Source organism: Equus przewalskii, chromosome 16 (genome assembly GCF_037783145.1).
Source record: "Equus przewalskii isolate Varuska chromosome 16, EquPr2, whole genome shotgun sequence".
In the NCBI taxonomy this organism is placed as follows: Eukaryota; Metazoa; Chordata; class Mammalia; order Perissodactyla; family Equidae; genus Equus; species Equus przewalskii.
The window spans coordinates 65,641,134-65,654,986 of record NC_091846.1 but is presented as its reverse complement, the minus strand read 5'-3'; the positions used below and the strand labels follow the sequence as shown (position 1 = coordinate 65,654,986).

The window sequence follows — 13,853 nt, the reverse complement described above, 5'->3', positions numbered from 1 at the left end:
ATTTATGTAAATGTTATTTGTAATATCAAAGTGAGGAAATATTTTTCTCTTCTTTGTTTCCTAGTAGATTTAGTAAATGATGAGATTAATAGCCGCCACCTGTTTAATCAACTTTTGCTTAAAGAAATATCTATTTGATGAGAAAATATTTGTCTCAGACTGATATTGTCTAGAAGATGCACAATAATATAACTGCTTTTATTTTAAGTTCTTAGGACCTATAGATGAAAATTTCCATGCGGAAGACTTTTACTTGTTGGAAAAGATAACATTTACTAATTTAGTAGAGAAAATTAAAGGCATTGTTGAAAATATGGAAATCAAATCAAAGAAGTAAGTATTTAAATCTAAGAGCAATTCATTTTGGGGTTTGGTATTTCACATCCTATTTTTTCTTTTTAAGATGAGAAAATGTTTCAAATATGTACACAAGTAAAGATATAATAAAAGACATATAGAGAATATAGAGAAATAATAAATGATCCCCATTTACTCACCACCACCAAACTGTAGATGTTAATATTTTGTTTTATTTGCCTTGGATCTGCCTGTCTCTTTATTTCTTACCCACCCATCCCATTCTCCTCCTTCCCCAAGAGGTAACCATTTTCCTAAACTTTGTGTGCATGATTCCCATATTTGTGTTTCTACTTTTGCTTCATGTGTAAATATCTATTATTAGTGTTTATTGTGTTGAAGACCTTGACATTTTTAGAGAAATGCTATATTATACTGAAGGCTCCTTTTGCAGTCTGCTACCATAGGAGCTTTATCCATGTTCATGTGTATAGAGCTAGCTTACTCATTTTAATTCCATTTGAGTCTTTCATCTTGTGAGTATACTGCGGCTCCTTTATACATCCATTACTGAGGTACAGTTAACTTGGCTTTAGTTTTTTACTGTTAGAGAAATGCTATAATGAACCTGCTTTTAAAGGTCTCCTTTTGCAGTGTAGGTTTCTCTAGAGTAGAAGAGTGTTGTTAACTGGATTGTAGAGTATGTGTATCTTCGACTCTACCAGATATTGCTAAATTCTGTCCTTTAAAGTAGTTGCAACAATTAACACTCCCATCAGAAATGTATAAGAGTTACTGTTTCCCCAAGTCCTCACCAATACTTGGTGTTATCTGCCTTATTAATTTTCCTGTTTGATGGGATGTGAAATTGTATCTTGTTTTATTTGCATTTCCTTGACTTCTAGTAAAGTTGAGTATCTTTTCATGTGATTATTTTCATTCATGTTTGCTCCTCTGTAAAATACCTGTTCATATCTTTTGCTTAGTTATCTGTTGGATTATTTTCTTCTTTTAGTGATTTGTAAATGTATTTTCTATGATTCTGTATACTAATCTTTATCTATTATATGTGCTAAAAATATAATATTCCAGTTTGTGGCTTGGCGGTTTACTTTTTCATTGTCTTTTTACCACGTGCATAGAAGTTTTTTATTTTACTGTCGATGTATTATCAGGGTTTTCCCTTTGTAGTTTGTCTACGACTATGTAAGTGAGGGAGTTTGTGTGTGTGTGGGTGTAGGATGAATAAGAATTTTCCTTAGTCTGAGTTCATAAAGATATTCTCCTTTATTTTCTTCTAAAAGTTTTACAGTTCTGCTTTTTTTCTGATTTATATCTTTAATTCTTCTTGGATCTTTACACCGTGCTGCTGGTATCTGCCTTATGCCAGTCCCCCCGCAGTTACTACAGCTTCATAATCAACTTGGATGTCAGATAGTGAAAACTCCCCCTACTTCCTCTTCTTCAAAATTGTCTTGACTGTCTTTTGCTACTTGCTTTTCCATATAAATATGCTTAGGGTCAGTATAAAAAGTTCTACAAAAAAAACTGCTGAAATTTTTATGGGAATCTCTTTGAATTGATAGGTTAGTTTGAGAATTGCCACCTTTATATAATATTAAATCATCCCAACCATTAAATATATACATATATTATTTATATGTAGCTATCTAAATGTATATATAATATATATTTAAAATATGTAAATCATATATAACTGATATATATGGTATATAATTTATATTTAAATATATATATGAGACTAGGTAGGTAGATAGGTAGTTAGACAGACAGGCAGACTTATTTAGTGTTCCTTTTAGATCCTTCAGTGAAGCTTCCATTTTTCTCATGAAATCTTGCACGTGTTTTTAGATTTATTCCCTAGTACTTTATACTTTTTAGCTCATATTGTAAATGGTGTATTTTAGATTACATTTTCAAATCATTTATTGCTAAATTATAGGAACAGTATTAAGTTTCTGTGTTGATGTCCCTTGCTGGACTATCTTATCTTTTGTAACATTTTGTCTAATGTAAGACACTCATGTCATTTGTGACTTATAACAGCTTTGTTCCTTAAGTTCCAGTGTTTAACTGTCTCATCTATGTTGGCCTTTCTCTTGTTTTAGTTTGCTCAATTTAGTGAGGGATATATCTGTTTTACTACTCTTTTCATATATGTAGATTTAGGACATGACAGGCTCTTAATTGTTTTTTGTTTGTTTTTATCAATTTCAGTTCATTATTTCTTTTTAATCTGTTCTTTTTTATAAACTTCTCAAGTTGGATTATCTTATTAATATCACATTTTTTTCCTTTCATCCTTTTAAATTACAGGCTTGAAATTTCTTTCTAAACACTTATTTAGCTGGATCCCAGAAGTTGTAAAATATAATTATTTTGTAATGATTCAGTGCTAAATATTTTCAAATTTCTGTTTTGATTTTTTTAAATTTTTTTTATTTTTTAAAGTATTTGAAATATTTAGAATGTTGGCTTCATGAAGGCAAGTTCTTTGTCTATTTTTTTTGTCTTTTTTAATCTCCTGTGCATAGAATTGTGCCTAGATCTTATTAGGCACTCAGTAAATATTTATTGAATAAATAAATGAATAAAGTGTGTTTTGAAAATTTTAAATGGCACACTGTGTAATTGATTTCCAGTTTATTTTGAACTATGATTAGAGAACATGGATAAGTTATTTGGTATTTATTTCTCTTAATTTTGTGAGACAGGGTTAATTTTTATCATTGCATACTTATTTTTTTTAAAGACATTCTCTAATTGTGTGGAAGATTTTATATATGTCTATCAGATTGAATGTGTTATTTTTTTTCAGATCATAGAAATACTGAATTTTTCTTTGTTTTGTCTGTCAGTTACTAAGAGAAGTTTGTTAAACACCACTGGGATTCTGGGTTTATCATTTAATTCTTGTAGTTTTTTCAATTTTTGTTTTAAATATTTTGAGCTATATGTCGTTACATATACCGTTTCAAAATTATCTTTCTAGTGAATTATTCCTTTCATTATAATATAAATTACTCTTTTCCTAATAATGATTTTATCTTACAGTGTATGGGGTCTGATAGCCACATCAACGTCCTTTTTGGTTAATATTTTTCTGTTATACCTTTTTCTGTCCTCTACTTTTAATGTATCCATGCATCTCACAGCATACGGCTGTGCCTTGGGGGTGGTTATCTTGCCAGAACTAAAAGTTCTGATTTTTAGTCTTGACTACAGAATTCTGATCCAGATGAAACTATGTCTTACTTAATGTATCATTTAGGAAGTGATATTTCTTAAAAATTCATCATTTAGTAAATTATGTTAATAGAAAATTATAAATGTTTGTGAAGTAGTAAACTAAGGGTTTTTCTGCAGTGAAGAGATAATATCCACGTTATTTTCAAATGGAATAAAACTAAAGAAAACTTTCAAAAGCAAAAAAAGTTATGATTTTATAATTAAATAATTTAGGTCTAGTATATGTTGAAAAGCCTATAATTCAGTAATTATTTGTTGAATTTTATAAATATGCTAATATTTCAGAGGTAATTTTTTTAACCTTGTTTGGTAAAAATTATAATCGTAGTTTTAAGAAGGTTCAGGAAGCTATTTTAGCCACTTTTAAAGCTGCATTTCAAACCAAAACTACCACCAAATAAGAAAACCAAGAATGTTAAACCATAACCACCTCCCCTCTAGTTGTCTTAACTTGTTGCATGCACGCAAATAATACTAAGCAAGTTATGTTGTAATTAGAATACATTAATATTCACTTAAATCTGAACATGTATTAAAAGTATGCATCCTTATTATGTTTTTCAAGAGTTAGTTAACTAGGAAGGCAGAACTCTGAATGCCAAAAACAGAATCCTTGGAGGGACTGGCACAGTGGCATAGTGGTTAAGTTCATGTTAGTGGCCTGGGCTTTGCAGGTTTGGAGCCTGGGTGCAGACCTAGCACTGCTTGTCAAGCAATGCTGTGGTGGTGTCCCACATAAAGTAGAGGAAGATTGGCACAGATGTTAGCTCAGAGCCAATCTTCCTCACACACACACAAAAAACAGAATCCTTGGAACCACTATCCCGAGGAGCACAGAAAATCTACTTCTAATGGAGTGATTACTACTTGCTGTGCTCTGAGAGATGTCTCCAGTTCTCAAGCAGTAGGTGCTGCATTTCAGGTGCTCTTTTCCCTCTTTAATTCAGAGTACTTTTCAGAAAGAAAAAAACTGACCTGGATAGCTGAAAATTCAGCAGAGACTCTAAGAAAAAGTTGTTTCAGTCTCAAAGATTGTCCTTTTCTCCGTTTCCCCTCCTGTTGGTCCATACATACTACTTTGAGCAGTCAGCCCAGTTTAAGAAGTGTGGAGAGCATGTTGACCATAAATATTTCCTCCAGTTTTACATATTAGGGATTATGTGGCTCATAAGTAAATATCTTTGAAAGAGTATGTGAATAGAGATTATGGTTTTGATTAATTAATTCATTTGATGTGTTTATTAAGTGGCCATTAAATGCAATGCTCTGTGAAAGGTATGGTAGGTATTACAAATAGAAATAATACAAAGTCCTACATTTCAGAACTTTACAGTTCAGTGAAAGATGATATACTAGAAAGATACAAGGGTCTCAGCCACTTTGAATCTAAATTTCTTTGTTTATTAAATGGAGTTGCCAATCTTTTCTTTCTTTTGTTTTTTTTTAAGTAAGCCTTCCTTAAAGTTCAGCCAACATTTTTCTGTCCCAGTGTATCATTCAACATATAATACATTTTCTCTGTCATGGATTTTCGAATTTGGTTACATTTAATCTAGGTATTTATTTTGTGCAACCTTAATTAGTTTTCAAACTAATTTGAAACCATAGAAATCTGGGCTTCTTAACTATATTAAAAATTTTTTGAAAGTAAATACCCTATTATTTACTTTTTCTTCTTTCTGCCTTTCTTTCCTACATGACATGGGCCCCAATGCTTGAACACATAACCAGCACTCAGCAAGTATTGATTTGAATGGAATGATTCACCATATTCTTATAGACACTGTTGAGAATACGACTTATCAATATAAGCGTTTAAAGATCATATCAATGATAAGAGAAAGTAGGATGATTTTAAAAGCAACAATCATCTTGCTTTGAACTGACAAATTCTACTTACTGACAAGTGTGGAAGAAAAATCATTTATCTAAAGTTTGTCTATTGGAAATATTTTATACTAAAGTCCCCTTTCTTGAGGCACTAATCATGACATATAATATGGATCTTTCTCTTCCCGAAATGCTCATATATTGTTGATCTTGTTTATCTAGCATGAATGACCTCATTATGAAAGTTGACGCCCTTGTTTCCTCTTTGCCTACACATGCATCTCGGTATGATGTCACATTTCTGAAAGAGAGTCACAGGTAAGAATGTAATAGTGCTGTGTTTTCTGTCATTGCATCCTGTACTCAATTACGGTTTCCATTTGTAGTCATAATATAGCAGCTTTGAAAGTAGAATTAAAAGTTCTGTGTTAGAGAATAAAGTATTTGACGAGATTAGGGAAAGAAATTCCAGTTAATTGTATATTCTAGAAAATAAAGGAATGGTATATATAGGATATGAAGTTTCAAGTAAGTTATACCTAATATGATTTGTCTTATTCTTATCTTTCTTTCATGCTCAAGACTATTTGGAATTTTTGCACTAACTTGGAATAATCGTTATAAATGATAATATCTCTATATTCTCAATGTATAAAAGACTCAGTTACTAAAGAATTCTGATTGATAAAATGTAGACATGTCCCAAATATAGCATGTCCCAAAATGTATTCTGTGGAACACTACTCTGAGATGTTGACAGATATATTCTGAGAGAAAAACTGTTCTCTGGTTAACGAAGTTTAGAGAACACTGCGTCCTTGGGCGGGGGAGGGGGCAGGTTGTCAGTGTGTATCAACGTATTAACGGTTTATGAGATGTGGTGTAACTAAAAGAAAACACAAGAAAAGTTTATTTTTGGTTAATTTAGTAGTTGCGTAACTTATTTATCCATGGAAGACTTTTTTGGTTAAAAGTTTATTTCACAAAAATTAGGTTTCTGAAGACAGCCATCAGAGAAATAGTTTTAGAATTATAAACTAGTTTATAATTTCACTGTATACAAGTCCTCTAAGATATTTGAAATAAATTTCATTAAGCTCTGTCTACAAACATGCAATTATCTGTGTCCCCAGAAAGGAACCTTTGTTTTGAATTAAGCACCACTTAAAATTGGGGGAAAAATAAGTTAGACGTTATGTAACCAAACGACAGACGTATTTTATCTTATAATATTTTTGTAATCACTTCTCCTATAAACTAAATTGAGACAAATTACTTTAACACAAACTTAAAACGGCTGCACCTCCTTGTCAGTTTTCTGGTTTTGTGGTGGATGCAATCTTACGTTGCTCACATTTACTGTTAGAAGATGCGATGTGCTCCAGCTGTGAAAGCTTTCTGCTGAGATCTGTTCACACGTGTGTAGTGTTATCATTCTCAGGGAAAATTACTTTTTAAAGAAATTATCTAGCACTGTTGAGAAGGAAGTCTTCATTTTCTTTTTTTTCAGATAACTGAGATTCAATACTTTTAATTAAGTATTTTAAACACGTTTAATAGAATTCTTTTTGGAAACGTTTTTGATCTCTTAAATACCATGTGCTGAAGTAATTTAACACAGAATATTCAAAACTATCATTGTAAACATTAGTCACTTTACCATTCCATTAAATTATACTTAGGAATTTTGATGTGTTTGGAATGATTTACTCCCACATGAAACGTCTAAAACGTTTGATCTTTTATAGTTTGTGGTGGTGTAGTCTCTGCTTTCTTTCTCTAGCTTTCACATCAGTCAATGTGTCCTGCTGCTTTGAAGCCTCCTGCCTTATTTTCCACAGAGGGAAGGATATGATGTAACTTTGTGACAGTGGTTTACAAGTCTCCAGTGTTTTCTGTTTATTTCTGGGGCATTATTGTAAATGGATATGTAGTATGTATGTATTGGTTTATATCTATGTTTATGCAATGATACATAACTCGTCTAATGCCTGCTTCTTTTTAACACGCAAAGTCAGTAATCCACAATTTTCTGAGTTCATGTATATAATTTAAGCATTTAACTTTTGTTTTCTGTGTGTTTACACATGTTGGTATGATATATTTATCTAGATCAACTTTGGTCGCGTGGCACAGCATGAGCTTTTTTGTCAAAAAACCCTAATATTTGAATCCTAATCTACCACTTATCTAGCTCCCTCTCTTAGCCTCAGTTTTTTAGTCTGTAAAATATAGATGATGATCCCTACCCTTCAGGGTTTTTGTGAGTTGAAGGTCTCCTGCCTTGAATATAGTAGATATTTAATGCATTGTAGCTAGTTGTTTTGCATATTTGTTACACAAATAGTGAGGTTTCTCTCACAACGTGAAAATAAGAGAAATAAGATTGAACCTGAAAATTTCAGGTTTAACTATAAAATTAACTCACATTAATCAGGGAAGAAATGTGAATACCTACCTTAAATGTAGGATAAAAGCCAGCAAGACTTACTCATAACCTGATTGAAGATATTAATTTATTGAAGAAACAATGACTTTGGATTTTATTTCTCTTGGAAGCCTAGGAAAAGTAGAACAAAACACATTAGCATTGCTAGACTATATAGTCAGTGTCAATCAGAGCCGTAGAAACATTGTTATGTGTGTGCATGTGTATATGGAGAGTGTATAGATAAGACTTTATTTATTTAAAATATTTATTTAAAATAAATAAATAAAAGAGTGTTATAAGATTTGACCTAATGCAGTTGTGGGAGCTGGTTAAGCAGTCTCTGCAAGGCTGTTGACTTCTATACTGGAGCTTCAAGTACACAGGGCAGGCAGTGAGGAAGGAAAGGTGGTTGTAAAGGTGGGGGATCAAGAGCAAGCTGGAACCCCACAAGGATGGACTGAAACCTGTGTCAGTTCTTGTTGCCTCTGACCTTGATATATAGTGGGCATCCTGCCGACACTGGGAGCGCTTTGTCACAAAGCTAAACACACACGCATGACCCAGGAGTCAGAGACGTAGAGGGAGGGTCCTGGGGAAGGTGTCTCATGCCAACGAGGTGAATCAGCAGATAAGTGACAAAGTGGGTGAGCTACGAAAATGACTGCTGCCCCTCTCCTGCCCTCCCCACCTCCTGAGAATCTCTCTTGTGGCCCACCCAAACCAGAAATGTGAGGGAAAGGGAATTCTGCAAAATGTAGTTCAGCCTAGTGAAGTTGATGCATTATAAAGCTACTGCATGGACCAAGAGTCCAAGGATTTGCTCTGTCAGGCCCTAGTGGTAAGATGGAAAGAATAAAGGCAGTTTAACCATAATCATATGTTTGATTCCTCAGTGATTTATAAGCCCATATTCTTTGTTAGAAAGCCTCATTACTTGTAAAAGTAACTATACTACATTTTTTTATTACTCTTATTACAGATTCTCCGAGCTCACGCAGTGTCTTAAAATTATCACCTTTAGTAATTGTCTCTAGAAATACCATTCTTCATCTATCAAAGAGTTTGCTTCTGATTTTTTCCTATCAAGGATAATTATTATAATATTTTATAATATAGTTCAATTTTATATATAAATTTATGCATGTCACATACTGTTAATTTTTTAAAATTTAGGATAATACAGTATGCTACAGAGATGAGCAAAAACTTCAAGTCACTTTTTGTTTTAATTTATACATTTCCAATATTTTTATAGTTATGTAGGTATATTATTTCATGAGAAAATATATATATTTCTATAATCACGTTGAAAAATTCATTCAATTACAGCTTTTTAGTTATATACACTATACATATGTGTATTTTTTTATGCAGCATTATATCTTTGGCAGTCTGCTTTTGTATGGAGCCAATATGTTAAAATTTATTATAAATATATTATTGCTATATTAATATATTTGTTAATTCCTCCTTCTAAAATTTAAATTTTTATGAGAATATTTAAATTTAACAAGGTAAGTTATAGATTGTTTGCAAAAGGAGAAAGAAAAAGGTAGGGGTAAATTGAAATCTGGAAGAAAGTGAAAAATGAAAAGCACAGTTACATTTTTCTCAGCCCTGAAGGATCTCTGTTGAATTTCTATATTACCCTGTGGCCTTCTCTCCAGAGTATGTGGATTTGATATTCTTCCGCCATCTTTGCCAAAAGCAAAAATAGCAACCCTGACCTGTCACCCCGTCATGCCAGGAACTTGCAGTGGCAGATGCAAGTGTGTGATGCTAAAGGTCTCGAAGAAGGCCTTGTAGACCACTGGAGTAGTGGCTGGCCTGCCTGCCTCCCTTGAGCATGCCAGAAATTCCAGTTTACATCATTCGCAGAGTTCACGAATGAAAACAAATGAGTTGTTCAGGTGAAATGTAACTAACCTTAGTAAAGGACAGACAGGAATTTCTCTTAGGAATCTTCATAAAGATAATTCTGTATAATGAGCAGTGTCTTTAACATCCTTAAAATAGATGATTTGACCTGTTTTTATACATAAACTGATAGTATCATAACAAAGTTAATTCAGTAAAACAATTCTACACAGAATGAATACAATATTGGCTGAGTACCCGGCTTTCTACTGCTTTGACCTGTTTGAAATGTGTTTAGTGCAGTCGTGTGCCACATAATGACATTTTGGTCAATGGACCACATGTATGACAGCAGTACCATATAGCCTAGAAGTGTAGTAGGCTATACCATCTAGGTTTGTGTAAGTACACTCAGTGATGTTCTCACAATGACAAAATCAACCAATGACGCGTTTCTCAGAACATAGCCCCTTTGTCAAGCAGCATATGACTGTGTATCTAAGAGTTGATGAACTTCATATACCTCAAGCTGTTCTTCACTGTTTTTTCTGTGATTTAAGCTTTTAATAATTGTTGACTGTCAGGGTGCTTGACATTATTTCTCCTGACTAATGGCATGAAGTGTAGCAATAGTTTCTTGGCAATTGAGTGGAAATCTGCTGCCTTAAAAAGGTGATGTATATAGAGTTAGCATAGAGTTGTGAATGTTGCCTGAGAAAAGGGATGCTCTGTTTCCATTCTTAGATAAGTCAGTGTGACACCTCGTAATAGGCTCAGGATTCTGCTCAGAAAATTGTCCTGCATCTACACCAACACACATCTAAGTAGATGATGAGGACTCTGGAATTCTGATTCATACAACCTCACAGAAGTGGCAATAGTCTGGGGGGAAAACCTTCAAGTAGCAGTACATAGATGCCTACTTTCACCATAATAACATCTCAGAAAGCATATAGAAAATGACCAGTTTTGAGTAGTGCTACAAGTATGGTAGTAATCTGTAAAATTTTCACCAAGATAACTAAAGGAATGAATGATTGTAGATAGTCACTTTAACTTAAAACATCTGATTTGTATCCCTTATTTCTAGCAATAGTTATCCAGCAGGCTCTGTTGTCTGATTCTGCCACTTGTATTTTAACATAAGTAAATCATATCAACTGCATATAAAATAAAATGTCTTTCATTTCTCTACATCAGGGGACCCATATTTGAAGTGACTTTTACATTAGCTTTTATTTAATTGCTAAGAAATTAATCCTTTCACTGCAAAGTCTTCTAGATATTTATAGTGTGTGTACGAAAGAAGACTAATATCCCTGTAATTTTACAGGTGTACCTCTTTATTTGGTAATCTTTTTCTCTTTGTAATATGCGAAATATTTAATTCATACATCTCAAACTGACTTCCTGTATTATTACCGTGTTAAAGCAGTTATTCAACTGGAATATTCTGTACTTTAAATGTATACTTTTAACTTCTAATTGTATTCAAGATAGAATTGATTATTTCCCACTGGCCTTTTTCCTTTCAACATTTTCCTTTAAAGATTAGTCCTTCTTCTAACTTAGAACTTAGATCAATGAAAGACAAAGTGAAAAGGACAGAGAGGAGGAGATGAGGAGAGGATGACTGGAGTTAAAGTGATAAATTGGGGTGTTTTTTTCCCTGAACATTCCTATTATAGGATGTTGGGGTTTTTTTAATATTAAACTTAATAAAAGTACTGAATAGTTAATTTTATCATTCTAATATCTTAGAAAATATATTCAACTAACACAACACCCTGGTTTTATTTTTTATATTGTATGATCCATGAGAATTTGGGGGGCTTAAAATTATCAGAATTTTCAATAGTGTTATTCTTTGAAGAGTTTTCTAAAATCACTTGTTCATAAAAATCTTACTTTCGTTTTCTCCAGTTCTTTCTAGTTTTCTAATTTATTGAACATGAACATTAGACTTTCAAATTTGCATTTTCTTCTTTGAAATAACCAGAATTTTTTAATCCAATGAGATAGAAAGCAATTTATAAGAATGTATGTAGCTAGGATTAAGATTAACTAGGCAATTGAAGAAATTTAACTGATCATCTTTCATCTTATTTTCTATTTTATTAGCATTATAAAGATAAATCCTCAAGAGAATGATATGTTCTTTGATGTCATTGCTATTGTTGATCCATTGACAAGAGAAGCACAGAAAATGTCACAGTTACTGATCGTAAGATAATGTATTTTATATATATTTACATCTTATTATATACTACTTTTATTTCAAAATTTATAATTAATCTTTCAAGGCTGTTTTCAAGTATAATCAAATATCTGTGCTCAAGATTCTTTATTCTATGCAACATTTTAAATAGTTGTCATATTTCAATATAGAAAATGAATGATAGAGCTGTGCACAGGGCCTTATGGCAGTACCAAGTTTAGGTGTTGCTATGAATTTAATTGTTACCTCCCTCTCCCCTAAAATTGATATGTTAGACTACCCCTGACCCCCAGTGTGACTGTATTTGGAAATAGGGCCTTTAGGCCATAATTAAGGTTAAGTGAGTTCATCGAGGTGGGCCCTAATCCAATAGGATTGATAGCCTTATAGGAAGAGGAGGAGAGAGAGGGACCTCTTTCTGTCTTCACAAGCACAAAGAAGAGTTCATGTGAGCACACCGCAACATGGCTACCACCCACAAGCCAGGAAAAGGGCCCTCACCAGAAACCAAATCCACCAGCACCTTGATCTAAAATAAATAAATTTCTGTTGTTTAAGCCACCCAGTCTGTGTATTTTAATATGGCAGCCTGAGCAGACCAATACAGGTGTCTTCCTGTCTTCATTTTTCCCCAGATATGGAGAATGGCTCCTGGAGAAACTGATGCCTAAGCTTAATTAGTTGAAGCTTAAAGTGTAATAAGTAACATTAGCCAAACAGTTGAAGCTAAGGGAAGTGGAAACCTGAAGGTTGTATTCAGTAGGTTTGGCCAGAGCCAACAGTACCTTCAAGACTCAAGTTTATTTCTCTGATCTCACAGTCCAAGTGCAACCGCCTGGAGTTGCTAAGGCAACTGTTAATAATAGCATACTTTATTTCTGAGCAACTGAGCACTTCATGTAACATTATTTTTTACTATAGAGAAAATTTATGCTGTAAAGCATAAATTAATTTATTGGAAAAAATGGAAAGTATCTCATTTAACACTTGGGAGAAACAGTGGCTCAGGGACCTCCGTTGTAGCAAATATGAGGAATGACAGAATGGGAATTAAAACTCAAGACTCTTAAATCCCCAGTCTGTATGTTGTAATTCTTCATCAAGCCTGCATCCTTTCTGTTCCATAGATGTTTTTTTTCCCCTTTACATGTATTCTTTTTTGTCTAATATCTTTCAAATCTTCACTAACTTGTTGCCTATGTAGAAGTGGAGGCTATAAAAATTAATAATTAATTATATTAATAAATTAATAGGTCTCCTACCTCTTATGCTTAACTGAAATAGATCAGAGATAATTTATTAACCATAATTGATATAAAGTTGAAAAAGAAAAGAAAACAGAGTATTTTATCTGTATGTAGGCAAGAACTTCCTACATCTCTTACAATAAGTGAATTTCCAAAAGGATCAGGTCATCCTCACCATTGTTGTGAGGTCACACTTTGTATTTGCAGGTCAAGACTCTAATAATGATTTGATTGTTCTTCAGTACTAAGGAAATTTAGATACCATGAAAGAAAGTCACATCAGGCAAAAGGTAGGCAGTATAGCCCTTGGTCAATGAAATAACTATTTGGATACAAAGCTTACCTGTGCCATGACTAACTGTGTGATCTTGGGCAGATCACCACATCTCTCTGTGCCTCAAATGTAAAAGTAGCTGCCTCAGAAGGATGTTTTGAGGATCAAAAGAGATAATGAATATAAAATGTGAGTGTGGCGCCCAGTACATAGTAAATGCTTGCTGAATGTTAGCTATTAATATGACTTAATATCAAATATGGGAAATTTTTTTTCTGATAGGTACTTGGCAAGATTATCAACATGAAGGTGAAGTTGTTCATGAACTGCAGGGGTAAGCTTTCAGAAGCCCCCTTAAAGAGGTGAGTCTAAGTGAACGTAATTTCATCTTGAAAGATTTGCAAATGCTGCGATGAAAAGAGGACCGTA

At 33.1% G+C, this 13,853-nt stretch overlaps 1 protein-coding gene across 3 annotated transcripts in view; it reads left to right on the top strand.

Moving 5' to 3' along the window:
* UGGT2 (UDP-glucose glycoprotein glucosyltransferase 2) overlaps positions 1-13,853 on the top strand; it is a 184,716-nt gene that overhangs the window by 120,261 nt on the left and 50,602 nt on the right. For all 3 annotated transcript variants that reach the window (XM_070579077.1, XM_070579078.1, XM_070579079.1), the window contains exons 23-26: positions 209-333; positions 5,620-5,715; positions 11,807-11,909; positions 13,707-13,786. In XM_070579077.1, the coding sequence (XP_070435178.1) occupies positions 209-333; positions 5,620-5,715; positions 11,807-11,909; positions 13,707-13,786 (404 nt within the window). The remainder of the gene's footprint in view (positions 1-208; positions 334-5,619; positions 5,716-11,806; positions 11,910-13,706; positions 13,787-13,853) is intronic.